Source organism: Electrona antarctica (assembly GCF_951216825.1).
Source record: "Electrona antarctica genome assembly, chromosome: 5".
Lineage (NCBI taxonomy): Eukaryota > Metazoa > Chordata > Actinopteri > Myctophiformes > Myctophidae > Electrona > Electrona antarctica.
Genome location: NC_136810.1, coordinates 38896070 through 38924032, shown reverse-complemented (window position 1 = coordinate 38924032; position 27963 = coordinate 38896070). Strand labels below are relative to the sequence as shown.

The 27963-nt window shown below is 43.3% G+C and overlaps 2 protein-coding genes across 2 annotated transcripts; one reads left to right on the top strand and one right to left on the bottom strand.

Annotated features, from left to right (window-relative positions):
* The first annotated feature begins 7 nt into the window (after positions 1–7).
* rbm28 (RNA binding motif protein 28) lies at positions 8–22092 on the top strand. The gene is made up of 20 exons (XM_079501365.1): positions 8–349; positions 834–980; positions 1979–2103; positions 2857–2932; positions 3938–4030; positions 4187–4258; positions 4748–4838; positions 5820–6112; positions 6514–6580; positions 6740–6849; positions 6940–7013; positions 7509–7644; positions 8384–8448; positions 8634–8792; positions 8991–9140; positions 12099–12173; positions 12868–12991; positions 13280–13418; positions 18609–18726; positions 21403–22092. The coding sequence occupies exons 1-20, from the start codon at positions 229–231 to the stop codon at positions 21535–21537; spliced, it is 2370 nt and encodes a 789-aa protein (XP_079357491.1). The 5' UTR covers positions 8–228; the 3' UTR covers positions 21538–22092.
* Positions 22093–23424: 1332 nt separating this feature from the next.
* On the bottom strand, positions 23425–24027 carry LOC306923968 (leptin-like; the record flags this gene model as incomplete). Its single annotated transcript, XM_079502313.1, has 2 exons — positions 23425–23769; positions 23875–24027. 2 exons carry the CDS (start codon positions 24025–24027, stop codon positions 23425–23427), a joined length of 498 nt encoding a protein of 165 aa, XP_079358439.1.
* Between the last annotated feature and the right edge of the window lie 3936 nt (positions 24028–27963).

Sequence of the window (27963 nt, the reverse complement as noted above, 5' to 3'; positions counted from 1 at the left end):
TATGACAACTTCCGCTGCTAGTACGCAACATGGCTGCCTCCACATGTAAACATGCGACGCGTTTTCTCTGAATTTTTCAACTTAAACATTTTTTTATTTTAAACATGTATTTGTCGCGGAAGACATTATATAGTTAGATCTTATCCCTGTCTATTAACTGTAATTATCTACAGTTAACGTCTTTGTGTGCGAGTTTGGCGTATTGAGCAGTACACACGAGTTCCAGCCATGCCAGCAGTACATACTTTATTCGTTAAGTCGCTGCCAGACTCTGCAACAAACGAGCATCTGGAGGAGATATGCTCTGAAATTGGCCCTGTTAAGCAATGCTTCGTGGTCAACGAAAAAGGTGAGATTCATTATCTTGTAAAAGTTAGTTGTGTCTCAGTCCAGTTCGTGGGAGGCTAGCCCCAGTATGTTCCTTCAGCACTACGCTCATTCTCGGAGCTACATAGCTCTGATCCTAATGAAACGCATTAGAGCTATGGACCAGAGCTAGGAGCTACAGAATGAGCGTAGTGTTGAGGGAACATACTGGGGCTAGTGGGAGGCATGATATATCATCCTTTTCTAAACACGAACGAATATAATCTTGAAATTATTGTGGTAACGTGACGAAATATGGATAAATATTTTCATCGCATTGATTAATGTAGCAGACTCCATAAAACTATGATTTGATCCAAGTATATGATTAATGATAATTTAGTAACGATACATTTTGTAATATGTTCATTACCGTACAATGTGTGTGGTAGCCTATAATTTGATATTTTCCCGATGCCTAGTATTTACGTTTAGGGTTATTGTGTTTTAAACATCATCCATACCAGGCACCCAAAAATGTCGTGGATTTGGGTATGTCACCTATGCCATGGAGGAGGACGCACAGCGTGCCCTGAAAGAACTTCTGCAGTATGATGGACGGAAGATTTCTCTTTCAGTGGCAAAGAGGAAATTAGTTGACAACAAGAAAGCAGGTGAGTTGGAACATGTCCAACAACATTAATTGATTGAAAATGTTATTCACAGTATGTAGAATGGGTACATTTCAAACGAAAGTGAGTGGTGCAACAGCGCCCCCTGTTGGTACCCTAAACATACAGACAGACAGTCAGAAGGTGCTGCCACACGGTCGAAAGAGCTGCACACGTTCTCGGCTGCGCGCAGCTTAAAGCTTGAGTTTTTAGACAGCTGGTGGATGGAAATTAAGCTCCACCTCCGCGGAATACTTGCGCGACGGCCAGATTCCCGGAAACGCTCTCCTCCGCCCAAAAAGGTGGAGCTTCTTTTCCATCCACCAGCTGTCTAAAAACTCAGAATTTAAGCTGCGCGCAGCTTAAGAAGTGCGCAGCTTAAGGCTGAGCTCACACCTTTAATGCAATTCTCGTGCTCGTTGGATCAATGTTGTGTTGTGTCATAGCCGCCCAATGCATTTCCAATGGAGGTCACATGGTTTGACACAACATTGTGTTGTATGAGGGGGAGGGGTGCAGTCGAATGCGCCCCTCCTCCTCATACAACACTGTTGTGTCAAACCATGTGACCTCCATTGGAAATACATTGGGCGGCCATGACACAACACAGCATTGATCCAACGAGCAGAGAATTGCATTAACCGTGTGAGCTCAGCCTAAGACCGTTTTGCGCTAAGGTGTGGAGACGGTGATAGGGAGGGAGGGACAAAGCTGGACATAGGAGTGCTGCACCCTATGGTTGCACCACTCAAAAACAGGAAATCATATATATATACACAGTTAAAGAAAGTAAAAAAAAAAAAAAAAAACATGTACAGCAGCCGTCCGTAGGTGCTCTTTGCGAGCGGTTTTGAAGGAGTCTAGGGAATGGGATTCACATTTCTTAATGGCTGTTGGTAAGGCTAAAGAGACTGACTGACTTATAAGAGTGCTTAAAGCACATCCTTGCTAACCAAGTGAAGGTGTCAAATGTATTGTGTTTGTGGGTTGCTCTCATTTAGCATCAAAGGATCCCCCTCCAGCAAAGGAGGTGAAATCCGATGGGAGTGGAAAGGAGACGAAATCCAGTGGCGTACGAAAAATACAGCTGAAAGCAAAGCTTATCATAAGGAATCTCAGTTTCAAGGTATTCAGCTACTGTGTGGAAATCTAATATTTATTCTAAACATGTATTTATCATTTGCTTAAATATTTATATTTAGTTGTTCCTAAGTGTGCATCGTTGTGGATATAATATTTATCAAATCACTTTTTTTTGTGGCTTTCGCCTTTATTTTATATTTTTTATGGAGGGACAGACAGTAGGCTGACAGGAAATGGGGAGAGAGATGGGGGGAAGACATGCAGTAAAGGCCGTCGGGATCGGGAGTCGAACCCGCGGCACACTGCCAGACTGGATTACCAGCCAAGGTGCCTGGACCACTGAGCCATGGCCCAGGCCTATAAAATCACTCTTGATCTGGCGTAGCACCAGCAAGCTGTATCTTGATTCTTCAGAAGAGTCAGTGTCTCTGCAGTGCATACATTGGACAGTTAACAATGTTTATTGTATGGGGCTGCCCTTGTCTGTTCTTCACGACACAAACACCTGATGTAGGGTTGCAGCTATCAATTAGCCATTATTTAGTCGATTACTTTCTCTGTTAATCAGATCATTGTAATTAGTCTCATTAATCACTTAAGCCTTATTGTATACTTAACAGTAAGTATACAATGGTGTCAAATATAAATACAAATAGTCACAACACGCCGTGTGAGCTTGTTGATTGTCGATAAGTTTATTATCTTATTTGCATAATTAATTTGATTGTTGCACCCCTATGATGAAGGCAAACTCTGTATTTTACCTGTAGTAATTCAAGTGTTTTCTTGTTAAAAGTGTTCAGAGAGTGAACTGAAGCAATCCTTTGGCGAGTTTGGAACAGTGCTTGAGGCCAACATTCCCCTCAAAGAAGGTAAATACGTATGTTCTCGACTCCTTTGCACATTCAACTGTGACATTTCTGCTATTTATTAGATATTTATTTGCTGCTGCATTGATAACCCAGCAAGCATTGTCAGGACCTTGACCAATTAGTGACGTCTCGATTGTGGCCAGATCAAGTGAAACCAAGACTGGTCAGATCTGGCCCAGAATATCACCTGATTTCAACCAACTTAAAATGTATCCACTAAGACGGACGTCCCTGGATGAATCAGAGTGTGTCCGATCGAGGCCAGATCTACTTAACCCATTTTGACCTGAGATCAGATTCTAAAAAATGTCTTCTACATCCTGACAGTTTTCTGAAAAAGCTATGTTTCTATGTCAGTCGATTTTTCAAAAATAGCAGACCTACAAGCTTGTTGCGCGCCACTTGGTGGCGCGCTATGAGCTTGTAGATCTGCTATTTTTCAATAGCTAAAGCATAACATAATGCTAACACCGAAAGGGGTTCCCGCCCAAAATGGGTTAAGTCATATCATAACTAGTCAGATCTGGCCCAAAATAAGCTATATTATTTAATCCGGTAAAGACGTCCTGGAAATGACGTAAAGATCATCCCCATATGGGCTGTGATCTGGCCTAGTCCTGAACGTCACCGGAGTCACTGGAGGACGTCATCATAACGTTTTCATGACGTCATTTGGCTTGCTGAGCTAATGTAGTACCTGTCTAAGACGAGATCTTATATTGTGTTTCTCACTGTTTTTTTATTTATATTAATATTATTTATTTTACCTAATATATTATTACGTTTAGGATGTTGAACAATTTCGATGCTTGCACTAAGAACTTGTATACTGTATGTTATACATAAAATATGTAAAATGTAAATGTAAAATGTTATATATATATATATAAAACCTTGGTTCTTGTCTTATGAAAAGCTGGTGAATGCTGCTTTGGGTGTTACAACACATTTGAGTTATTATGATAGTTAACTTTAATTTCCTTTTGTATTCTATTTGTTTCATAGATGGGAAGATGAGAGGATTCGCTTTTGTCCTGTTTAAGAGTGTGTCTGAGGCTGGGAAAGCACTGAACGCTATGAACCTAAAGGAAATCAAAGGTTAGTGACCGAAACCTTTTATCTCTACCACTATTCTGTAGACGGCAAAACATTGTGTTTTGGTCTGGTCTCACTTCATAAAAGAAGAAACGTGATTGTACAGTGTAAATGTGATTCTATGTGGTTTGTGCATCACCGTTGCTGTTTCTTTGACAGGACGTCCAATAGCAGTGGATTGGGCTGTGGCCAAGGACAAGTATGTTGCCACACAACTGTCATCCAAAGCAGGTAATGGCTGGCACGTACTTTACGGTTACATGTACAGTTGGAGGCCATCGATATTGTCCTTTTCTTTTTGCTGAGGTTTGCGTGATCTGCGCAAAAGGACAGTTAACCCATTTTGGGCGGGAACCCCTTTTGGTGTTTTAAACATTGTTATAATTTAGCTATTGAAAAATAGCAGATCTACAAGCTCATAGCGCGCCACCGAGTAGCGCGCTACGAGCTTGTAGGTCTGCTATTTTTGAAAAATCGTGAAAATATTTATTTCAGAAAACTGGAGGATTTAGAAGGATTTTTTTTAAATTTTGAGGTCAGGCCTAAATGGGTCAAATGATAAGGGACAATATCGGTGGCACCCAACTGTAGTTATAGTGGCTACAGCAAACCAGTTATGATTTTATTTTCCTTTTGGACATTTGCATATATGAATTCAAGACGATGTATATTGTTCTACAATTGACAGACACATTAGTTTCATTTAATTTTCCACCATAGCGCCTGCAAAATCACCGGAGGTAAATGAAAATCCTGCGCCATCTGAGAGTGACTCTGAAGAAGAAGAGGAAGAAACACCTCAGAAGAAAAAGTAGGAAACTGATACATTTCAGATTTATGATTGTACGGATGTATGATATTGGTATTAGTCAGTGGTTCTCAAACATTTACATGTCGAGGACCACCATCTAAAAAGAGTTTGTGCCAAGGCCCCAATAAAACGTGTTTCAAAATTATTTGAAATTGTAATGATTTCTCACAATGTTTCAAAAATAGCACATTACAGCTCTCACAATGCATTTCATTGTGACCCGTAAGTTGGTAGAAAGTGTACAATTGGGTGTGGTTAAATTGTTCCTCATGTGCCTGGGGTCCCCCATGGGGTTCCATCCATCCATCTTCAACCGCTTATGCGCAGTCGGGTCGCGGGGGCAACAGCTCCACCAGAGAGCTCCAGACTTCCCTCTCCAGAGCAACATTAGTAGCTTCCTCCTGGGGGATCCCGAGGCAATACAATGCACGGGAAAGGCTGCGAAGAAGGCCCAGTGACTTACCCCCGTGAGGTCACTATTCTTTCGTCAGAAGCGCTAATATAGTTAGCGTGAGGTCACAGGGATTTCTTTATTGAGCTCCTAACATCGTCCCTCACCTCATAACACCTCAATCTGAGCCTTAATTCAGAGAAAAACGCAGGTAAAGATTGCGCTTAATGTATGTATGTGGACGGAGGGGATACATTTCAATGACATTAATTCTGGATTAATTCTGGATTAATACAAATCAACGAATGACGTGATTTTCAACACTGGCACAGGTGGGTTTAGTATCTCCACATTGGCACAGATTGTATTTATCTGGTGGGATGTTATAGAAATGTTTCAGACTGTCAGTGTTTGACTTTATAAATTACTTGCCCGCTAGAGTGTATTACATGGGTAAAACCGAAAGATGAAATGGCATACTATTGTCACCTGTGTTGGGCCAAGGACTTTACAAACTATTCTGATCAGTGTACGTGTGTAATGATGACCTCGGTGAAGTCTTACAAGTTTGTGACCAATCCAATTCACAGAGCATGTGCTGAAGAATCTGTAAAGAAGGTGGAGGAGTCCCCAAAACCAGCTAAGAAGAAGGCGGAGGAGTCTGCAAAACCAGCTAAGAAGAAGGTGGAGGATTCCCCAAAACCAGCTAAGAAGAAGGTGGAGGACTCTCCAAAGTCAGCTGTAGAAGAGTTGCCATCGGAAGACGAGGACTGTGAAGAACAACAAGACAGTGAGGAGGAAGATGATGATGAAGATGATGACAGCAATCTTGATTCTGAGGATGACGATGATGACGATGATGACGATGACGACGACGAATCAGGTATGTTTCTCGACCAATTCACTATTTGTCAGACTTCTTATTGGTCCCTGACTGACTAACCAGCAGGCTCGTTCTGCCTTGTCCGCCCTGGTTCTGCCTTGTTTATGTTGAATTTGCTAAAACATAATTTTTGGAAAAAACTAAACCAAGTTTAAAATAAGAATTGAATGCACAGAATATCAATACGAAGCAACTGAAGAACACGTTATTTCAATGGTAGTGGATGGAGAGAAATGATTTTTGTCCAACCACAAAACGCCAACCAAGGGTGTGAAGAGGGGCACAACCACGGGCGGGACTTGACAAAGGGCGGATTGCTCTGTGGTATTTTGTTTGATTGGAAATGTTTCTTTTTCTTTTATCTTTAAAAAAACAACAACTTAATTTCCTTTTCTCTCTAGGTCAGAAGAAACCACCAAGGAAACCTCTTCCTTCAGACGTGAAGGAGGGCAGAACGGTCTTCATTAGGTTTGTAGACCTGCTCCACCATGTTCTTAATCTTAACCATGGGTCTCGTATACTTAGCCTTTACCTTAGCCTTCCACTTTTATTTTCGCTTTGGCTCATATGTTTTCATTTGCTCCTGTTGATGATGGCTGTTTTTTTTTAACCTTTCACTGATTTTAGGAACCTCTCCTTTGACACAGAGGAGGAAGGGCTGGAGGAGATTCTTCTACAATTCGGAGAACTGAAATACGTTAAGATCGTTGTCCACCCAGACACAGAGCACTCCAAAGGTCAGTCTGCAGTGCCTGAGTAAAACTTGTTTATTAATTTTAGAAAACCGGTTGGATTTTTCTGTTATTCATTGATTTATTGATTGCTAGGTTGTGCATTTGCCCAATTCAAGACGAAATTAGCTGCAGACAAGTGTATCGCTGCGGCAGAGGACGAGGCAGAGGTAAGATGCAACAACCGAATGGATTGTTAGTTTGGATCAGTCATTGGAAATATTCTACTGTACTGCTAGTATATGTTAAAGTACGATTGGAAAAACGTAAGTCAAAACAAGAAATTATGTGTTGGAGGTACAGATACTAGGGGTTGGTGGTGACGATGAATTAGGACTCCGTCCCCATCGGGACATAACTCGAACGGTGCTGAGTCGGCCTAAGGTGACTTTGCCTCTCGTGGCTCAAGTCGCCTTCAGACGGCACGCCTCCCTACCTCGGTGAAAATGACCGGTTTTCCAGTCATACTGTGACATATGCTGTACAGTACATGCAGATGTGTTGTGTCCTTATTGTCCTATTGTATAGTCTTCTATTCTTACAGATGTGTTGTGTTCTTATTGTCCTATTGTATAGTCTTCTATTCTTACAGATGTGTTGTGTTCTTATTGTCGTATTGTATAGTCTTCTATTCTTACATGTCTAACTTTCGGTGGTTCATTCAGAATGGTGGCATCCGAGCAGACGGCAGAAGGCTGATTGTCGTGTCAGCGGTGAGCAAAGATGACGCTGTCCAGTTAAAAACCAAGAAGGTGAAAGTTGAAACGGGCACCAGGAACCTCTACCTGGCCAGGGAGGGCAGTGAGTAAACCCTACACTTTGATCCCTCTCATCACACCTCTGTAAATGAAAAATTAGCATTTTTCAGGAAATGAAGAGAACCTTATTTTTAAAACAATTAAATACTGCCTCATCAAAGTTGGTATTGTGACTTTATGTACTGTCAATTACTTGCATGAGAGGTGGTGGAGTTTGAGGGTCCAATGGCGTTTTTCCGAAGCGCTTTTTAATACTTTTCATTGGTTCAATATTTTCTTTTAACCAACACAGGGTGTCCAATAGCATTGTTTATTGTTGTTTATTTGTTGAAGAGAAAATCAGCTAATACAATATATTCACAGTTATATACAGTACATTCTTGTTTCTGGGCATGCTGTGGTACTGTGGAATCAGATGGCCGTCTCCTCTTCACTGACTTTATTTGTAATTATTATATGTCCGTAAATAGTCAGTCAGAACACTTCCTCACCCTCTCTGTTCCTCTCTCCATCTGTCCAGTGATCACTTCATCACCCTCTCTGTTCCTCTCTCCATCTGTCCAGTGAACACTTCCTCACCCTCTCTGTTCCTCTCTCCATCTGTCCAGTGAACACTTCCTCACCCTCTCTGTTCCTCTCTCCATCTGTCCACTGAACACTTCATCACCCTCTCTGTTCCTCTCCATCTGTCCAGTGAACACTTCCTCACCCTCTCTGTTCCTCTCTCCATCTGTCCAGTGAACACTTCCTCACCCTCTCTGTTCCTCTCTCCATCTGTCCAGTGATCCGTGAAGGTACCAAAGCTGCAGAGGGTGTCCCTGCAACAGATATGGTCAAGAGGATGAGAGTGAGGACCATTTCTCTACAGTACCTGTCCTAGACATAGAAATTTTAATAATATTATTAGCACCTCTCATATAATTGTAATTGTAGCATACAAATACTGACATAATTATGCATTATACTTATACAGCTTACTGCGCTAGTCTAAGTATGCAAATAAATTGACACCATTCTTTGCTTTGTCATCAGTTTGAAGAGGTGAAGAGGACAAAGCTGAAGGATGTCCAAGTGTTTGTGTCAAAGACTCGCTTGTGCGTCCACAACCTGCCCAAGTCCACCGACAACAAGAAACTGAGAGCACTCTGTCTGAATGCAGTCAAACAAAGCAAAGGAGCCCGCGTCACTGAGGTGAGGAGACATTACGGTATACAGAGAGACACTCTCTGATCTTTTCTCAATCGTCTCCAGCCACTAGAGGATTTGTAAAGAAAAGAAAACGTGCTGGGCAGGACACACGCACCAATGGGACATAGCTGAACTGACTATGTAAGTCTTTGTCCACTAGGGGGTACTGTTTTACTATGTGATCCCTTTCTTTGTCCCTAGTGCCGGGTGATGTATGACAGGAAGCCGCAGAAGGGTCAGGTGTCGGGACAGTCTCTGGGTTACGGCTTTGTCGAGTTCCAGGCGCACGAGCATGCCCTCGGCGCACTGCGTCACCTCAACAACAACCCCGACATCTTCGGCCCCACCAAGGTATGTGTTTGTATAGGAAACAAAGCATATAAACATAGATTTTGTATGAATGTTTTTATGCTTTGTTTCCTTATATTATACTGTATGTGCACTACTGTCTGCCTGTTTTGTTTTTCTGTTTTGTGTGGAGACTGCGGATGTAAACTAGCGTCTTTGCTAAATCCGGTGTATTTACAGTGAATTTACAGTGAAACTTACATTTACAGTGAAAACATGTAATGTCCATTAATATGCACTGTCCCGTCCAAATAAACAAATACAGTTTGTGCACGCACGTGCGTACACATGCATGTGCGCTTCTGTATGTGAGAAAGCTGGAACATTGCTGAATAAGTAAATTAATATTATGTACAAACTATCAACAATGAATTGGCATTGGATATGTGTACAGAGACATCTTACTCGCTATAAGCAGTGAATATGAGAACGTTGAATGTACATCCCTAATGTTGCGAAGGCTTTCACTTAGAGTTCCATATATGGGATAACCCATAGTCCCATATATGGAGACAACAGCGCTATCCAGCGCTGACATCAGATTAATGTAGAAACTCCAAAGATGGATATTTTCAGTGGTGACATCATCGTAACACTAGACTTGCACAGCATAAAAGGCGGCTCCCATGGCTTCTAAACCTGAGATTCCAGGCAACGCACGCGGTATCTCCAACAGGTCAACATTTACGAATCAAGGTATCTGGCTTTACAACCCATATACCTTGAATGGCTTGTATTACCTGGGGTACGAGTCTTCTAGATGAGACAGAATAACTGGCTAATGGCTAAGCAACTCGTAGAGCATTGAAGTAGAGGTTTCCACATCCCGGTTAAGTTCGTATCGAACACCACTGTAGTGGGTCCTAACGAAATAATCAGCACTGGTTCGAGCTATTTTACACCTAATGCACATTCTAGAAGTCCAAGTTTGCCAGAATCCATGCAGGAGTCAGTACTCAAAACTAAAGTCGGTAGCAGACAGTGCAGGTCTTAAAGTTCTCATATGGGGCGGGACAAGCTTGATGGTGGAGCCTCATGGCTACTGGCACAAAGGACTGACCAAGGCGCCAGTGGTGTGCGGAGGAGGGCTGGGTCTGTGGAAGAATGTGCTACTCATCTTTACTAGCTGAGGTGATGGGAGGGTTGATGAACCCCCCCCCCCCCCCCCCCCACACACACACACACACACACACACACATTCACACAACCACCCCCATATTGTCCGGTTCACCATCTACGGAGCTTCCTCACCAGCTTGTTCAGCTTGTTGGCATCCCTTGTGTTGGTTGTTACTCCTCCCCAAGCATACCACATCAAAGAAGAGGATGCTGGAACATACGGAGCGGTGGTAGAACATCTGCAGCAGCCTGTTGGAAGGGCCTCCTCAGAATGAACCGCTTGCTCTGTTCCTCCCTGTAGGGGTTGTCAGTGCACTGCAGTCACAGTTTGTTGTTCATGTAAACTTGTAAGTGTCCATCACCTCCACGTCTTCTGAACAGCCATAAGACTGAGGCGTGGCCGGTTAAGACTGAGGTTAGGGTCAGTGACCTACGTGGCTGGTTAAGACTGAGGATAGGGTTTGGGATAGTGTTAGTAATCGGTCGGACTAATGGGAGGTCGGAAACGATGACATGTTACCTCAAGGTCACCTGCCATGAAATGGATTTTTGTCCTGTTCAACAGGGCTTTAATGTTGGGAAAGCAGCACACCATTTTGGTTGGTACAGTGCTCTTCTCACAGAACCTGACATAGTCCCCATATACATAATACAGTAGAGGAGTCTATCAATGTCCTCATTGACCTTCTCAAATAAGTCCCAAGTTGAGTCGGTTCATGTACAGAATAAGCCACAGGGTCATTGAACTTGGTTTGATTGCTGTCACATTGATTTTTCCTTGTAAGTTTTGGACATGCATAATGTTTCTCTTGGATGCAGCTTGTTGAATCCACTCCAGGGCAGGCTTGTGCAAATTGACAGTGACATCATAGTATTGACAATCTCTGAGACAACTGCCAATTGCAGATGTTTAATCTGCCAATGTAAACGTGATATTTAGGCCATTGAAAAGTAATTAATCCATTGTGGTAGTCCACAAGTAATTTCCAAAATATGTGTTATAAATTGTAAATGGTGCATTTATATAGCACCTTTATCCAAGGTGCTTTACATAGATTGTGCATCAATTCACCCATTCACACACACATTCATACACCGATGGCGGCAGAAACCATGCAAGGCACTAGCCAGCACATCAGGAGAAATTTGGGGTTCAGTGTCTTGCTCAAGGACACTTCGACACTAACTCTGGGGGAGCCCAGGTTCTAACAGGCAACCTTGCGGTTACCATCCAGCCACTCTACCCCTGAGCCACTGCCGCTCCTCATTTATAACAGAAAGTCTGTTCTCCCTCCTCTGCATAGCAGTGTTAATTTTTTCAGAATATTTTGATTTAGACTTAGTCTTTTAGTCATAGTCAACAAAATTAACGCTGCTGCATAGGCTACTGTATGTTCCACTTTCACGATTATAAAACCTAAAACTGACCTGCAATGATGAAAGCTGTCTACATAATGATCACATTGCCTTAGCCCACATACATTACATATACTATGGCCACCATTGAATGCGATGTTGGTGATGACAAATTTGAGAGAAAAGTTGGCACACTCGGACTCATTCCCTCCCTACAGTTTAACCCGGTTTCCCTATTTTGGGCATGTCATATGTCATAGGTGAAATGTCTTTAAAAAAAATGCAACTGTTTTTATACACACAGAGCTAAAGCTCAACCTGTCGCAATGTGACACGTTGTGAGCTGTCTATTGGCTATTTCCATTATTTGTCATACAACAAAGTATTTGAACACAATTACGGTAATTAATAACCAACATTCCATAAAGCAAGCTGGTCTAGCTGTGTTGGGTGAACTGAGTTTTTCATGCCTTTTCTGTTATTGCAGAGGCCCATTGTCGAGTTCTCTCTTGAGGATGGACGGAAGCTCAAAATGAAACAACTACGGGAACAGAAAAGCAAGGTTTGTCTTTTCAGTTTTCACGTGCCATACTTTGGAAATTGTGTTGGTCATTAGTTACCAGAAAGATAGATGGTTGTCGCACCGCAACCGGAGTGTTATGCATACAGGACACCATTGTGAACCGTGATCAATTGATTAAAAAATGGCATGAAAAGGCAAGGTAGGCGTCAAAAGGCGATTTCAGCACAGAGCGAGTTAACCAGGGGTAGAGGCAAAAAAATAAAAAAGCTCCATCCTGAGGCACCTCAGCTCCAACCATGTATGGTGGGTTTATGGTTAAATAGCTTATTTTGATCGCTTACATCTGTCTATCATACTGTCGGGAGATGTGTCCACAGAGTTTGACCCAAATCTGTAAAAGATGAACGCTTGTTAAACCCCTCCTCCCTGCTGAGAGCGTGTGTACAGTGTATGCACATACAGCATACAATAATATATATGTACACACACTTAAGCAATATTACACGAGAGGGTGTGCTTTACCGTCATTAATGGCACGCCTGCGTTGCTGCAGGAACGAGCCGATAAGCGAGTTCTGTAGGCAGCGCAAAAGGGATTTATGTTTTTATTAGGCGTTCCATCATGCTCGTTTAAGCACGGCCAGATGACTTTCATTGCTTCTTCGAAACGACCTGTTGTATAATATTACATGATACATAGCTATAACAAACTGTACATGGGACCGTTTCACTAGGAACATCACAGAAACGGGCCGGTGAGTGGAGCCAATTCCCAGGTGGTTGGAGCTGGAGCTGGCCCAAAGAGAACTGGACCTAAAACCCAGGCCTCGTCCCCATGGCAGGCTGGGACGAACAAAGGTATGGTGACAGATGTTTGTTCATCTTTTCTCTTTACAGTTTTATTATTCCAATATCAGGAACACATGTGACAGTAATGCCTCACCACACATTTTAAATCTTTGTGTTCATCTTTTTTTTTACAACTTAATTCCACTATCAGGAACACGTGTGACAGTAATGATTCACCGCACATTTTAAGTCTTGGCACTGACCCCACATTTGTTAGAAATGCATTCTGTTATGTTGTATATAACACACACACTACCAATTAGAGACATTGTTCCCCGCTGTGTCTCTGTGCACCAGCTGGTCCCCAGAAATGGAGCCAAGGCCAACATCACTCGGGCTTCCAGACCAACCCTGTGGTGGAACATGTTGAATTTGAAGATGGAAAGAAACGGAGGAAGGTTCTGCCCCTCCCATCCCACCGAGGGCCCAAGAACAGGTACTTCAAAACAAAATGACACTTTGGTTTGAGTTGTTCAATATTGATGAGATATGTTCCATAGTGGTCCTGTTAATATTCCAACATTGTCTATCCATTGACTTACATTGCATGGTGAAACAGGTCTCAAAAGCACTATTTTAGCAAATAAATAAACGCAATTGTTGTTGGTTTAAATAAAAATTAGGGCTGGGACACGATTACACATTTTTATCTAATTAATTAGAAGCTTTGTAATTAATTAATCTCGATTAATCACATTTTAATCGCATATCAATATTCAACCCGAGAACAGTGAGAAACCTTTTTTTTCAAATGTTTTTTGGTATCCCAGTGAATCAATGAATAGTGACTACAGGATACCACTCATTTTCAAAATTTTACTATGTCATTAATATACCTTAGAGCTGTTATGTGGAAATAATAAGTCACCCCATTCTGTGTTGCCTAGAACTGGAGGTCTGAACAAAATCAGTAACAGTAACAAGTACATCTCAGTGACATCACAAAGCTGTACTTCATAATGTTACTGTTTTTTGTCAGACCTCCAGTTCTAGGCAGCACAAAATGGGGTGACTTTTTATTATTTCCAGTTTTCCACACAACTCCATAGAAAAATGTTGAAAATGAGTGGTATTCCCCTTTTAAGCAATACAACTTTTTTTCCAACAGATAAACAAGTGTAGCAAGTGCCTATATAAAGTGTCTATGAATACTCAAATGTGCTTTACATGGCGGGGCATGAGAAAACAAATATAAACAACTTTATTAGGGGGGAAACAAAGGAATAAAATAAAAAATGGTGGAATGAACTAGCTGGGGGGTGCATTTCACATGGGGTTGGGGCAGAGACGCTGTTTTGGATTCACTGGACAAGTATCCACAACTTAAAAATACCGGGACGCGAAAATGCAATAAAGATAAGAAACGAGGATCAAAAGGAGGAGTGAGAGCCAGATTAAGGAGTTGCGGCAGCAGACATCCTTTGCCGGTAATAACCTTTTCTAATGTCCGCTCTTTGAGCAACAAAATGAATGAACTGGTCGCTAAAGTTAAATACGACAACGAATTCAGACAGAGCAACCTCATCTGTTTTACAGAGAGTTGGTTGAAGGAGGAGATGTCAGACCCAAATCTGCCGGGTTACACACTAATGCGGGCTGACAGAGACACTAATACGTCACGGAAATCTATTGGTGGTGGCTTGTGTGTCTATATTGACACACGTTGGGCTACCCAGTATACGGTCCGGGAACGCATATGCACACATGACTATGAAATCCTGGTGGTCTCATTTCGTCCATTCTACCTCCCAAGAGAGTTTGGCCAGATTACAATCATACTGGCCTATGTACCTGGGCCGGATTTTGTTGGGGCTGCGGCCAGTATAGCCGAGTGCTACAACAACGCTCTGTCCCGCGCAGTTAACCAACCCGTTCTGCTGCTAGGGGACTTTAACTCTTGTGAACTGTCCGATCACATGCCCACTCTACACCAGTACGTGGACTGTCCGACCAGCCTGGCACGCACCCTGGACAAGTGTTATGGCAACATACCAGACGCCTACAAATCCACCTGCAGGCCTGCCTTGGGGAAGTCTGACCATAATGTCATACACCTACTCCCACGCTACAGGGCTAAACTGAGACGGGAAAAAACAGTGACCAAGGAAATAGTGACCTGGACAGAGGACTGTAAGGAGGAAATGAGATGCGAGTTGGAAACGACTGACTGGCTATTTCTTAACTCATGTGACACCCCTCATGAACTGATTGACACGTTCTGAACGTTCTTTCATCTGTTTAATAAAAGTAAAATCTAAAATCTGTCAAAAATATTCCCATATAACTTATGGATGTCTAGTGATCTGAAGGGTTGCATTCGTGAGAAAAAAATGTGCTTTTAAAAATGGTAATGTTGAGTTCGTTAGAGAAAAAAGATGGGAATTAAGATCTAAACTGAGAAAAGCAAAAATAGATTACAAAGTTAAAGTTGAGTACCAATACTTTTCAGGGAATGCCAAGAAAGCATGGGAAGGTTTAAATTTGATGATGGGCAGGGAAACTAAGCAAAAGCGTACCCCCCTGTCGCACCCCTCTCCATCTTTTGCTAATGATCTAAATATCTTTTTCAGCCGTTTTGATAAGAATGACTTCAGTGTTGAGCGTGATAGTGTGTGTACTGTATGTCCATTCCGGAGTATGTCCCTATCACACTCAGTGAAAATGAAATTGTAGCTAGCCTTTCCTGTATTAAGCCCAACTCGGCCCCTGGGCCAGATGGCCTTAGAGTGTTGAAAGAAAATGTTCATGAACTTAAAGGTATTGTGTTGATGCTATTCCAGTATTTGCTTGACTCTCTAACAATGCCCAATTTCTGGAAAATGTCTTGTATTGTGCCTCTCCCCAAGAAGCCTGGAGCCACTGAACTAAAATACTTAATTGTTCTTACTTCCATTTTGGGAAAATGTTTTGAAAGAGTTATAAGCAGACAAATCACAGCGATGGTTTCTAACAGCTTAGATCATCTCCAATGTGCTTATAAAAGTCAGAGAGGAACTGATGATGCAACTATCAGCCTGTTTAACACCCTGTCAAAGCATCTCCAAGTCCCCTCCCACTTTGCCAGGGTCCTTTTTATTGATAGGGGTAAATGGAGGTATTATCAATCTTGTCAGAGACTTCCTCTCTGACCGTCCTCAACAGGTCCGTGTTAATGATACTCTGTCCGACATCACTGTGCTTAACACCGGTGCTCCACAGGGGACTATCTTATCCCCCTTACTTTTCTCCTTATTCCAGTTAAATGGTGCATTTATAGCCAACTATTTATAGACCAGGATATGTTTAATTTGTTCAAATATGTGGATGATATGGCCCTGGTTGCCTTACTTAAGAAGGGGGACACAGCGGGGGAGGAAGCATACAGAGTACATGTGTCATCTTTTCAGAACTGGTGCGATAAAAGCTCCTTAGGGATCAATGTGACAAAAACAAAATAACTTGTCATTCATGAAAAATAACCTGTGCAGTCCATTACAATTGGTGGACAAATAGTGGAGGTAGTAGACAATTTTAAATACTTATACTTATAATACATATATTGACAGCAAACTCAATTTCAGTGAAAATACTGACCAGATTTTTTAAACTTGTAACCAACGCCTCCACCTACTACGCAAGCTCAACTCCTTTAGAGTGAGCAAGCATATTATGGAAACAGTCTATAAAAACCTGATAGAGGGAATCTTGACTTTTAACATGGCAATGTGGTATGGCAATCTAAATGTAAAAGGAAGAAGCAAGCTGCAGCGAATAGTAAACCTAGCCTCAAATCATTGGGAAGAGACAGAAACAATTAGGCTGTATCTACAAGGAGGTACTTCGTAAAAAAGCTGTCAAGAGAGCAAACGACCCCTCTCATCCACTGCAGGGAGTTCGAACTACTTCCCTCTGGTAGACGGTACAAAGTACCAAAAGCTAACCGTAATTTTTTTTTAAATTCCTTCATACCAAATGCCATTAAGGCACTAAATGATACCATGTCTTGCTAGATTTGTTGTTTTTCCTATGTATTTGCCACAGTTGTCCTGCACTTTTTTGCCATGAGAAAATAATTGTGTTAAGTGTTGTTGCTGTTGTTGTAACTGTTTGTTTTTTACTGTTGAGACCGAGCTCCTCCCCCTGCTGCGAGGGGGCTGCTCCTCCCCCTGCTGCGAGGGGGCTGCTCCTCCCCCTGCTGCGAGGGGGCTGCTCCTCCCCCTGCTGCGAGGGGGCTGCTCCTCCCCCTGCTGCGAGGGGGCTGCTCCTCCCCCTGCTGCGAGGGGGCTGCTCCTCCCCCTGCTGCGAGGGGGCTGCTCCTCCCCCTGCTGCGAGGGGGCTGCTCCTCCCCCTGCTGCGAGGGGGCTGCTCCTCCCCCTGCTGCGAGGGGGCTGCTCCTCCCCCTGCTGCGAGGGGGCTGCTCCTCCCCCTGCTGCGAGGGGGCTGCTCCTCCCCCTGCTGCGAGAGGGCTGCTCCTCCCCCTGCTGCGAGGGGGCTGCTCCTCCCCCTGCTGCGAGGGGGCTGCTCCTCCCCCTGCTGCGAGGGGGCTGCTCCTCCCCCTGCTGCGAGGGGGCTGCTCCTCCCCCTGCTGCGAGGGGGCTGCTCCTCCCCCTGCTGCGAGGGGGCTGCTCCTCCCCCTGCTGCGAGGGGGCTGCTCCTCCCCCTGCTGCGAGGGGGCTGCTCCTCCCCCTGCTGCGAGGGGGCTGCTCCTCCCCCTGCTGCGAGGGGGCTGCTCCTCCCCCCTCCCTGCTGCGAGGGGGCTGCTCCTCCCCCTGCTGCGAGGGGGCTGCTCCTCCCCCTGCTGCGAGAGGGCTGCTCCTCCCCCTGCTGCGAGGGGGCTGCTCCTCCCCCTGCTGCGAGGGGGCTGCTCCTCCCCCTGCTGCGAGGGGGCTGCTCCTCCCCCTGCTGCGAGGGGGCTGCTCCTCCCCCTGCTGCGAGGGGGCTGCTCCTCCCCCTGCTGCGAGGGGGCTGCTCCTCCCCCTGCTGCGAGGGGGCTGCTCCTCCCCCTGCTGCGAGGGGGCTGCTCCTCCCCCTGCTGCGAGGGGGCTGCTCCTCCCCCTGCTGCGAGGGGGCTGCTCCTCCCCCTGCTGCGAGGGGGCTGCTCCTCCCCCTGCTGCGAGGGGGCTGCTCCTCCCCCTGCTGCGAGGGGGCTGCTCCTCCCCCTGCTGCGAGGGGGCTGCTCCTCCCCCTGCGAGGCGTGCAGCAGCCTATTCACTACTTGAAATGCGCCCATTGAGAAACGTTCCGCCGTGAAAAAAATGGTGCGATTAAATGCGTTAATTTTTTGAACGTGTTAATTAATCTCAATTAACGCGTTAAAGTCCCAGCCCTAATACAAATGTCAACTTCCTGTTGATTTTTACTATCTGGAGATCCGGATCCAACTAAGGATCCACTCTGGATCTTCTTCCTAATTTAAGTTGTATGTCTCTGTGAGCCTGATGATGGGGAGATGAGTTGTGAAATTTTCTGTTACCAACCGTTATGTAATGATAAGGAGACGAGGGCATATAATATATATATGTTTTTCCCGTTCGTTATTGTGAAACAAAATATTACTTTCAAGAATTGTGCAGATATAATGTTTTGCCAGTTTAGCAACAGATCAGGGATGAAACCTCATTTTGTTAACTGTCTTTCTTGCGTTCAGGGTGCGTGATAAAGGGAAGAGCCAGACCCCTGCACCCATTAAGGCCAGGAATACACCCAGCAGGAGCGAGAAACAGAGAAGACCAACAATGGAAAAACCCACACTGCCAAGACCCAAGGTACACACTAACTGTTCATAATGTAGACTAGAGTATCCCCAACCGGTCTTCATCTGCGCTGTGCCTGGTATTAGACCATCTGTGTTAGTATCAGCAGTACAGAACAGACATTTAGTCTGCCTTCTGGGTCGGAAATGTCGTTTTATTTGATTGTTTGTTCAGCATTTAACACATTATTTGCCAGCACGAGAAATCTCGGGTTTAGTTAATATGATTTAATCCAGAATTAAAAATCATATATATATTTCTTTGTACTCGCATGGTAGATCAGGTTACAGCCTACATCAGAATCCTCCATGCACGCAGCCGCACGCGCGGTTATTAATGGTTTTTCTGAACAAAATGGGATAAAATACCATGCTTGGGAGCTTATAAAACATCAATCCGAGCTTGCGCTAATAATAATAATGCTCCCGACGATCATCCACAGACTGGAGTGAGGCTAGACTACATTCTATCATCCACAGACTGGAGTGAGGCTAGACTACATTCTATCATCCACAGACTGGAGTGAGGCTAGACTACATTCTATCACTTCCGGGATTTGGACACGCATAGCTTAAATTTACCGCTACCATTATTTAATTCCTCCGTCGCGTCCTGCCAGGGTTTTATCGCGCGTGACACTTACTTTGAAGAGCCAAATATCCGTAGTCGCATTTTACTATGAAACCATTCCGTGTGTGTTGACGAAGCTGGTGCTTGTTCTCTCGGTCGGTGGTGGAAAAAGTGGACCGCGAGTATCACAGCGCCTGCTACAGGCCGTTGAAAACGCTTGTCTGGGACAAAGCGACCCCTGCAATGTCGCTTCTGTGAGATAAAGCCGTCTGAAAACAGAGCCGGCAATGTAAGTGGATGCGCGCGCATTTTCAAAATGGCCGCGCCCATTGGGTCAGAAGCATAACAAAGCTAACGGACGGTAGATTTCGATACGATCGTATTAAAACATGCATTAATGAATACATCGCTGTTAAAACGGCTTTTCCGTTTGTGGCAGGCTACAAGATTCTACGTGTTAATATTCCTATGTTCCTGGCGGGCAAACGATTAACAGTAAAAATGAAAAACGGTAAACTATGAGTGAAACCGCTGGGATGATTTGTTTATTTTTCAAACACAGACAGTTCTTATATGAGGCGATCTAAGATCTCCCTATGGGAATTATAATACAAATAAAATATACACAAACCTGTGGAATAGCGCCATCTAGCAATATTGACGTCAGACTTTGGTGCTCTATTCAAAGGAGCTTTTTTGGCATGAGAAAACATGTTCACATTGCCAAAGCAATTAATACACATCCCAGTATATGACTACATGTGAGTGTATCATTTGAAATGTGATTTGTGTTGTCACCACCACATGGAATTGCACTGGATTTATCTCCAACGAGGACAAAACAAGCTGGAATAGGAGTTCCAGGATATATTATTCATCATTGAGGAGATCAATAACTTATTTTGGTTGACTGTTCTTTAGTAGGCATATTAGAATGTCTACTATTTCTGTTTACCAGAGTCCGTATGAAGAGGGAATGTTGAAACAAGAATGACTCACGTCATAACTGCCAGGTGCAGCAAGCTCACTATGGGTTTTATCTCTCTAGATTTGATCTATCTAGAGGCAGCCAATCATGAAAATGTGTCCACTAGGTCCTCACTAGCATAGGCATATAAACGTAGACGCCCTTTCCGGCTCTGGAGCGTATGTGCTCAAGGGAGGGCAAAACTTTCCCGAGATTCCTTGCGAAGCACCGCGGAAGCAAGAGCGTGCGTCACAGAGCGCATGATCGGGTCTGTAAGTCCCGGAAAAGATGCGCTGTGATTGGCCAGTAATCGCTTGAGCGTGGGGTTTTCATGATTCTGAATCCATTCCAAACATTAGTTTTGCACAAAAAACACTCCTTGGGCTAAAAACGGCCATAGCCGTCATCACAAATGTGATGAGGTCAGCACATTTGGAGGACATTTGGGCAAGTGGCTATGGCCAAATTTAGTCCGAATCATGAAAACCCCCTAGTTTGACATGTCACATGCTACTTAAAGCATAATGAAATTTAGAAAATATTGCCTTATAATAGGTTGTCAATGGTGGCATATTGGATTAAGGCAAATTTAGGGTATTTGCAGTGAGCAGATTAGGGTAGATTTTTTATCCTGGCTAGTAGACCTAATATCCTGTCAGAAATCAGGTGAGAAACAAAATAATTTTGTCCAACCTGAGAGATTATTTTTACTTTATTTCACTGGCCGTCACCACTTGCAAGCACTTTGGTTGCTTGTAAGTGGTGTCCTCGTGTATAGCACCAGAGCCAGTATACCATCACTTTTGGGCAGAAACCTTGTATCTTTTAGTGGTGCAACCACTCCTATAGACGACTGTGTGTCCCTGGGGCTGTCTGTCCAAGCACGAAAAGAGCGTTATAGCGTCTGTTCACCACCAAGTGTCACTGTTGCACAGCCTAACACACAGACACACACACACAGGCCAGGGAGGAGGGCTTGTACGGTACGGTACAGTACAGTACAGTGTGTTCATTCATAAATTGAAGACGAGCTAACCAATATATAAAATAGGTTTTAGACATGGCTCGGTGTCAGTCTGCCATTTATATGGGAATACCGTGAGTGAGCAGGAGAATTGCATCATTGCAATTAAAATGACTGTGTTTTCCAGAGTGCTAAAATGGTCAAGAGACGGAGTAAAGATGAGGCCCATTTCGAGAGTCTGGTGTCCCAGTACAAGAGGAAACTGATGGGCACTACCAACAAGCCCACCGACATAAAAAGAAGCAAATGGTTTGATAGTTAGTTATTGCGTGTGTGTGCGTGCACGTGCACGTGTGAGAGAAGTGAATGGTGCAGTGTAAGTTAGTAGTTTACAGCTGGCAGCTTTCATTGTAGTCATCTAATTGGAGACTAATTAATAATACAAATAATTAAAACTACCTGGCAGAAGAGAAGTAGACTTCCACCCCAGGATCAGGGTTGTGACTTACTGGTCTGAATGCTAGATTTTTTTTTAAATGATGACATTTTTACACAAATTGTTTAAAAGACATGAATACAATACAGTTAACATGCCATGTGAGTTTGATTGACATCCCGTATACTAAGCTGTACTGTCACTACAGTACAGTACTGTATGTGCATTTAGGTTTATTCATTATATTCCTAGGATATCCTTTGACCATGTGAATAATATATGTATATTGATTTGATCTATGCCATGGTTCTCAAACAATTATTTTCATTTATGTAAAAGGCTGAAATTTGTATTGTGTGAAAACATGATGACTTTGTTGTTTTTCATCAAACCTTTGTGTTTGAGTATTAAATGTCATTTTGTTGGCAGTTTGCAAGTGTGTACGAGAGTCAGTTATGACTGGTCTTATTATTAATGTTGTAATAGTACTAATGTACTTCTGTCTTGCTCTTAATGGTTAGGCTGTACAGTGAGAAATGAGCTTTTACAAATCCATCATGATGACGTGCAAGTGTCCATATAATATGCATTAACCATACTATATATATACATTATACATTGTGTTGCTCTTTAAGCCATTATCTTACCGCCTCCACTTAATAAAATACACCACATATAATGACTTGTAAAAATATTTTATTTTAAATATAGCATACTTGAATACACATTTTCTTTTGCAAATGGTTACAAACATGTCCACTGTACAAAAATATGCAATTATAAATAGACGAGACTATAATCATAGAATCTATCTATGCTACCAGTGCTGTTGTGAAGAATACGGGGGGCCATACGGTACAGTACCTTCCGGCTCTCCACCAACCCCCTGACTCCGCGCACACACACACTCACAAAAACATCTGCTTTTCCTGGAATGGTTTGATCCGGCTTTCAGGAATCTTTGTGCATGACATCACCAATCACTGGTGACACCTTCTCCAGAGAGGACGGCTAGTTTGGGTTCTGTGTGAGTTACGAGGCTCATATTTCACTGTCGCTGCTTCTCTGCACTTGTAGGCAACCGTCACAGATCCAGAGCTCAGCTCTTTGTTCACAACATAGCAGCGTGGTCAGCCTGCCAGCAGCTTGTTAGACCTTTTACTGTGCAAAGCATTGATTCCCCCCTGTGTGTGTAAACACTCCTTGAAAGTAGACATTCGCCACCATGTAAACAATCTCATTGAAATATGACACGTTTTTTTTCTAAATATGGTACTATAAATATGTATAAGGATAAAGAATAAATGTCTTGAAAATATTAGAAAAAGTGCATTCTAGAAATATGAATAAAAGGACAGTAATGGGCCATAGACCAGATGGCTTTTTGTTTTTGTTTCGGTATGTCACAAACAGTTGTTGGTGATTTGCGCAGCAATATCTCAACCCAACTTCACACGTCAATGGTTACAGTTTGAATTCACAACTAACCATTGGTCACCTCGATGTCAAATTGTTATTTTTTCCCCAAAATGTAACTAAGAATCAAGTGTAGAAAATTAAATGTATGTTTACGGTACATCATCTGACCTAAATTTGAAATAAGTTTACTAAATTTACCCTTCAACTTCAAAGGTTTTATGTCGTTACGTTAAATGTCATTAAAAATATTGTTTTTGGTCCCAATTGTAAAATAAATTAAAAAAAAGTTGCCCGGGGTCTCCGGGGCCCACTGTACCGGTTACCCACAAATCACTAGGATTCAAAAGGTCTGTCTCAGCAGGTCCCGAGGTGATCTAGGTTCTTCAGTAGTTGGTTGAGGAAGTCCTTCAGTCCCATAAGGGCCTCCAAGCCCACAGTGTGAACGTACTCTTTATGACTTAGGAGCTGTGCCAGGCGTCCCTGCATAGGGGGCTTTGGCCCCTGGTCTCTGCTGCAGTGGCCGTGCCTCCAGGCATCGAGGTATCCCCTGAGCGACGACACCTCCTGTTTCAGCTGAGGCACTCCGTCCAGGGTTTCGGAGAGCAGGTTCTCGTAGCCCTCCAGCACCCTGACGATGGAGGAAAGGCCTTCCAGGTTGTCTAGATGTGGGCTGATAGTCCAGCCCGCGGGGACAAGCAGCTAGAGAGGACGGAAGAGGGCATGCATAAATTTATTTGAACACAAAGAAACTTGCTCTCAAGGTTCTTAATTGGAGTAAATCACACAGTGAATAGCAATAGTTACCTTAAGGGAACTGTCTATCTTCCTCGTTAACTGTGCAGCATTCATTTTGACTTTGGACTTCATGAACAGCACATCTTTGGGTAGAGGGCTGGCCGTGCCCATGCTGAACACCTGCAGCAGAGAAAGTACCAGGAGAGCCGGTGTGTAGTCCATATTTGGTGTTCACAGGATGCACGTTGTGTGTTATTCCTATGAAAAAGACATCGAAAGGGTTTAAAGGCCTCCCATATAATTGTATGCTCTTTGATTCCAAACGTGCTGTGTGTATGTGCACGCTGCACGTACTACAGCAGGCTGTAAGTGCAGTGCAGTACGTGCATGTGTACACATTTCGTCACCTAAAACTTCTGTCCTAAAACTTCCGTCCAGTGAGTGACATGTTTGTTAATGCCAGTCAATATTTGGAAAAGAGATGCCTATGAACTCCCAATAGGCACAAAGATCATGGACATATCTATTCTTAGACAAAATGACATGCACATTTTACGAATTACATTTAGTGGGAATGTAAAAGGATGTGATAATCCTCAGAGAGAGAGAGAGAGAGAGGATGTAGTAGCAGAGGAGGTGAAGCAGGACATGGAGAGAGGAGAGTGGACCTTACCTTGGCCGATCTGAGTGAGCATGCCACTGTTGGGCTCCATCAGGATGTCTTATAGTAGAGGGATGTTGACTCATCTCTTACTCACCTCTCCCTCAACCCCCCCCTCCCTCCCTGCCGTCCCATCTCCCCCAGGGGGTCCTTTGAGGAGGGCAGAGAAGCACATGTACATGCGGCTCACATGCGTTGATGGAACTGAAAAGAATGAATGACATTTTTTTTCAGGTTCAGTTGTTTTAGGAACCCCATACGTGAAAATTGTATTTTTTGCTTACTAAAGCGCTGGAGAGACAATTAAGAACTGTTACTGAACAAACCGTCTAGAGCAAATTGCAGAATATAGAGATTTGTTTGATATTATGTTTGTTTTAACAAAGGACAATTACTTACTTACAGGTCTGTAACTCTGAGAGTGTACAGATGGAAGTGTTAAAGTTTGGGAACCTACTGGGCTGGATAGCCAAAAACGTTTAGTTGTTAAATTTAATGGCATAGAACTTTAAAGACATACACTGAGAGACGACCCTCTTCTTTCTTTAATGTTAAAAGTTTACTAGAACAATCCACCAGACGGTCAGAGTGTGTTTTAAAAGTGTTTAATCATTGTACTATTTGTATTTAAATGTACCTAAAATCTAAACAATTAAATTAAGTTAAATAACTGCAACACAGTTTATGCAATTATAGATCTAATCTGTATGGACATTGCATTGTCTTACTGTATTCTAGAGGTTTGTATTCCTATTATTGCATGGGTGAGATAGGCTCTCCCTCTCTCCCCCTAATCCTCTACCACGTCTTTCCCTCGTTGTTTGTCTGTTGGCGGGGATCTCCATTGGCATGTGACATCATTTACAACAGAAAACTAGTCTTGTGTGGCCCGACTGTTGCCTCCTGCTGCAATTTTCAAATGCTTCAGTTATAAAGTCTGGAGCACGGAAGCGATCATGAGCAAGCGATAAAGCGGAAGTGAAGCCTCCTCCCTGCACTTCCGTTTCGTCTTTACAGTCGCGCAAATTTAACCTAATATAAATCAAAATCATCGAAGCATATATAGTGTGCTGCTTAGCAGAAATGGAAGATATTTTATTTTATTTTATTTTATTTTTTTATGAATGCCATCTTCCTGGATCGGATTTCAGGAAGTGTGGTTACAGACTCGAGCATTCGCAGATTGTGGAATAGTTGTCTGCCTAAGCGAGACTAACAGAAAACGAACCGCCATTTTTGAGAATTATCTGCATGATTTGCGCACAGCGATTTGCATTGACATCAACCGTTGTGAGCATACGTCAAACTCCAAATTTGGGCATAATCCGGCCTCCGAACCACCACGACACGGAATTTTCAATTAACCATTTCAAAAGGCAGTTCTTCCCAGCAAATTGTCATGTGATTGACAGTTTCGCTTTCAACTCTTTCAATCTCTATCATTTCATTTCTTGTTTCTTTATAAATACATGTTTCTTTATAAATACACACTACTAACCAATTACATGGGTAAACTATGTTCCAATTCAACCCCCCCCTATAACTAGGTTATATTCAGGCAGATGCTGAGCACCAAAAGAAAGTTGGTGCTGGGATGCTGTCACTCACCCCTCCCACTGATACTTTTTCATTACTACCATTCGTATGTTGTGACATTGCTGACGTTTGCTGTGTCTCCGGATGTCACTTAAGAGCGAGCAAGGCAAAGAAATAAGTATTGGTTGTGTGTGCATGTGCACATCTGGAGTGAGAGCACATTTCTCAATACGTGTGCTGCTGTATCCGTGTCGCAAGCACATCGATTGTGCCCATTGGTGTGATGAAACCCTACCCAGTTGTCACAGTCACTGGTAACCCTCCCCTCTGAGTCATTGTCAAGATGCCCTCATTATTGAACACAGCAGGAGGCCCCTGCTTCAGAGACTAGCTCTGAATTATCCTTAAGCTCCACGCTTACTGTATGTCTGACAAAGCCTGCAGTGGCGAAACTAGGCCGCACGCACACACACACACACACACACACACACACACAGGCTTGCAAATGTTTTACAGATATGTTAACCACTTAAAGGAGAATTCCCCACCAAAGAGGTCCAGGTGTTATTTAGTGCAAAAGTGCATTATTGGCAATTTCCCCTACCATAAAGGTGGTTGCACACTGGACGCGTTTTTCGGAACACCGCTGGAGAAACGCTGCTAAAAATCCAAATTCGCATCCGATTCGTGCCTGGTGTGTGGCGACCTTAAGCCCTCAATGAATTGCATTGAATTGCATTGAATTGAATGGGGCTATGGGGTGTTATGCTAATTTGCTTATTTCCATCGCTCAAAAATAAAATAAAATCTCTTCATAATCTTCATAATCTCTTCATCTCTTCATAATGTAAATAGTATCCCAAGCGGCACACTTTACTACTTATTTCGATGGAAATAAGCGAATTAGCACAAAAACCCAACCCCCATTGAGGGCTTATATTAGGGGAAATAGCCAATAATGCACTTTTGCACAATATAACACCTGGACCTCTTTGTTGGGGACGTAACAACTACAAATAAAGGTAAGAAAGCCTTCTAGCATGTAGTTCTCCTTTAAGCCCTACACTTGTATGGTGAATCAGATATGGGTTCACTATATTACATGTATGAGTTATGTCAGATGTTATGCAACATGTCGTGCTCTATTACCAGGGTGTTAATTGTGCAAGACAAGATGCACGGCAAACTGACCTTATTAATATACAGAAATGTAGTCATTCAAATGAGTAAGTCACAAAAATGAGTTGTGGTTTAAGAATGTGCATGAGTGCAGTGGTTAATGTAAAGTGCATTATGTGCAAGAAATAAAGGACCACAATGCAACACCAGCCTTAAGTGGTGATGTCTCCAAGGACCAACTGTTGGGCAGGACTTAAGTAGCTTAGGGAATACTGGTCAGTTGCTCAAAATCACTCTGAATGGCACCACAGCTCCATCCAGCCCAAGGACCTGTAAATCATATCCTATATATTGAAATTGGCTTAAGGGAGGACTGGCGGGCGGGCGGACCTCTGACATCACGCTCATGTGCCATGACTCAGCCATAAGCATATAGAGTTCCCAATGCAGCTACCGGAGTGTTGTCTAACCTCAATGTGTCCTCGTGGCATCAGCAAACAAATCTGTCAGCTGCATATATGGGCACTACGTCATATATTATGACAGCAGGGATCTCCATATATGGGCATAACGTTTTTTACAATGCATGTACATCTGTGTGACAATAAACCTCTTGAATCTGGAATCTTGACTGACAGATGCAGAGATCTCCATATATGGGCATTCAGTCAGTCAGATCAGTGGTGCGACGTAGGTGTTCGGGTGATCTACTTACATTATCTACCAGTAAGACGCCAGGTGGGCGAGAAGTGACCTCGCCCTAAAGGGCGCTGAAACAACAGAGCTTCTTAATACGGCACAGTTAAGAAGCAGGAGTTAAACACTTAATCTGGTGTCCGTGA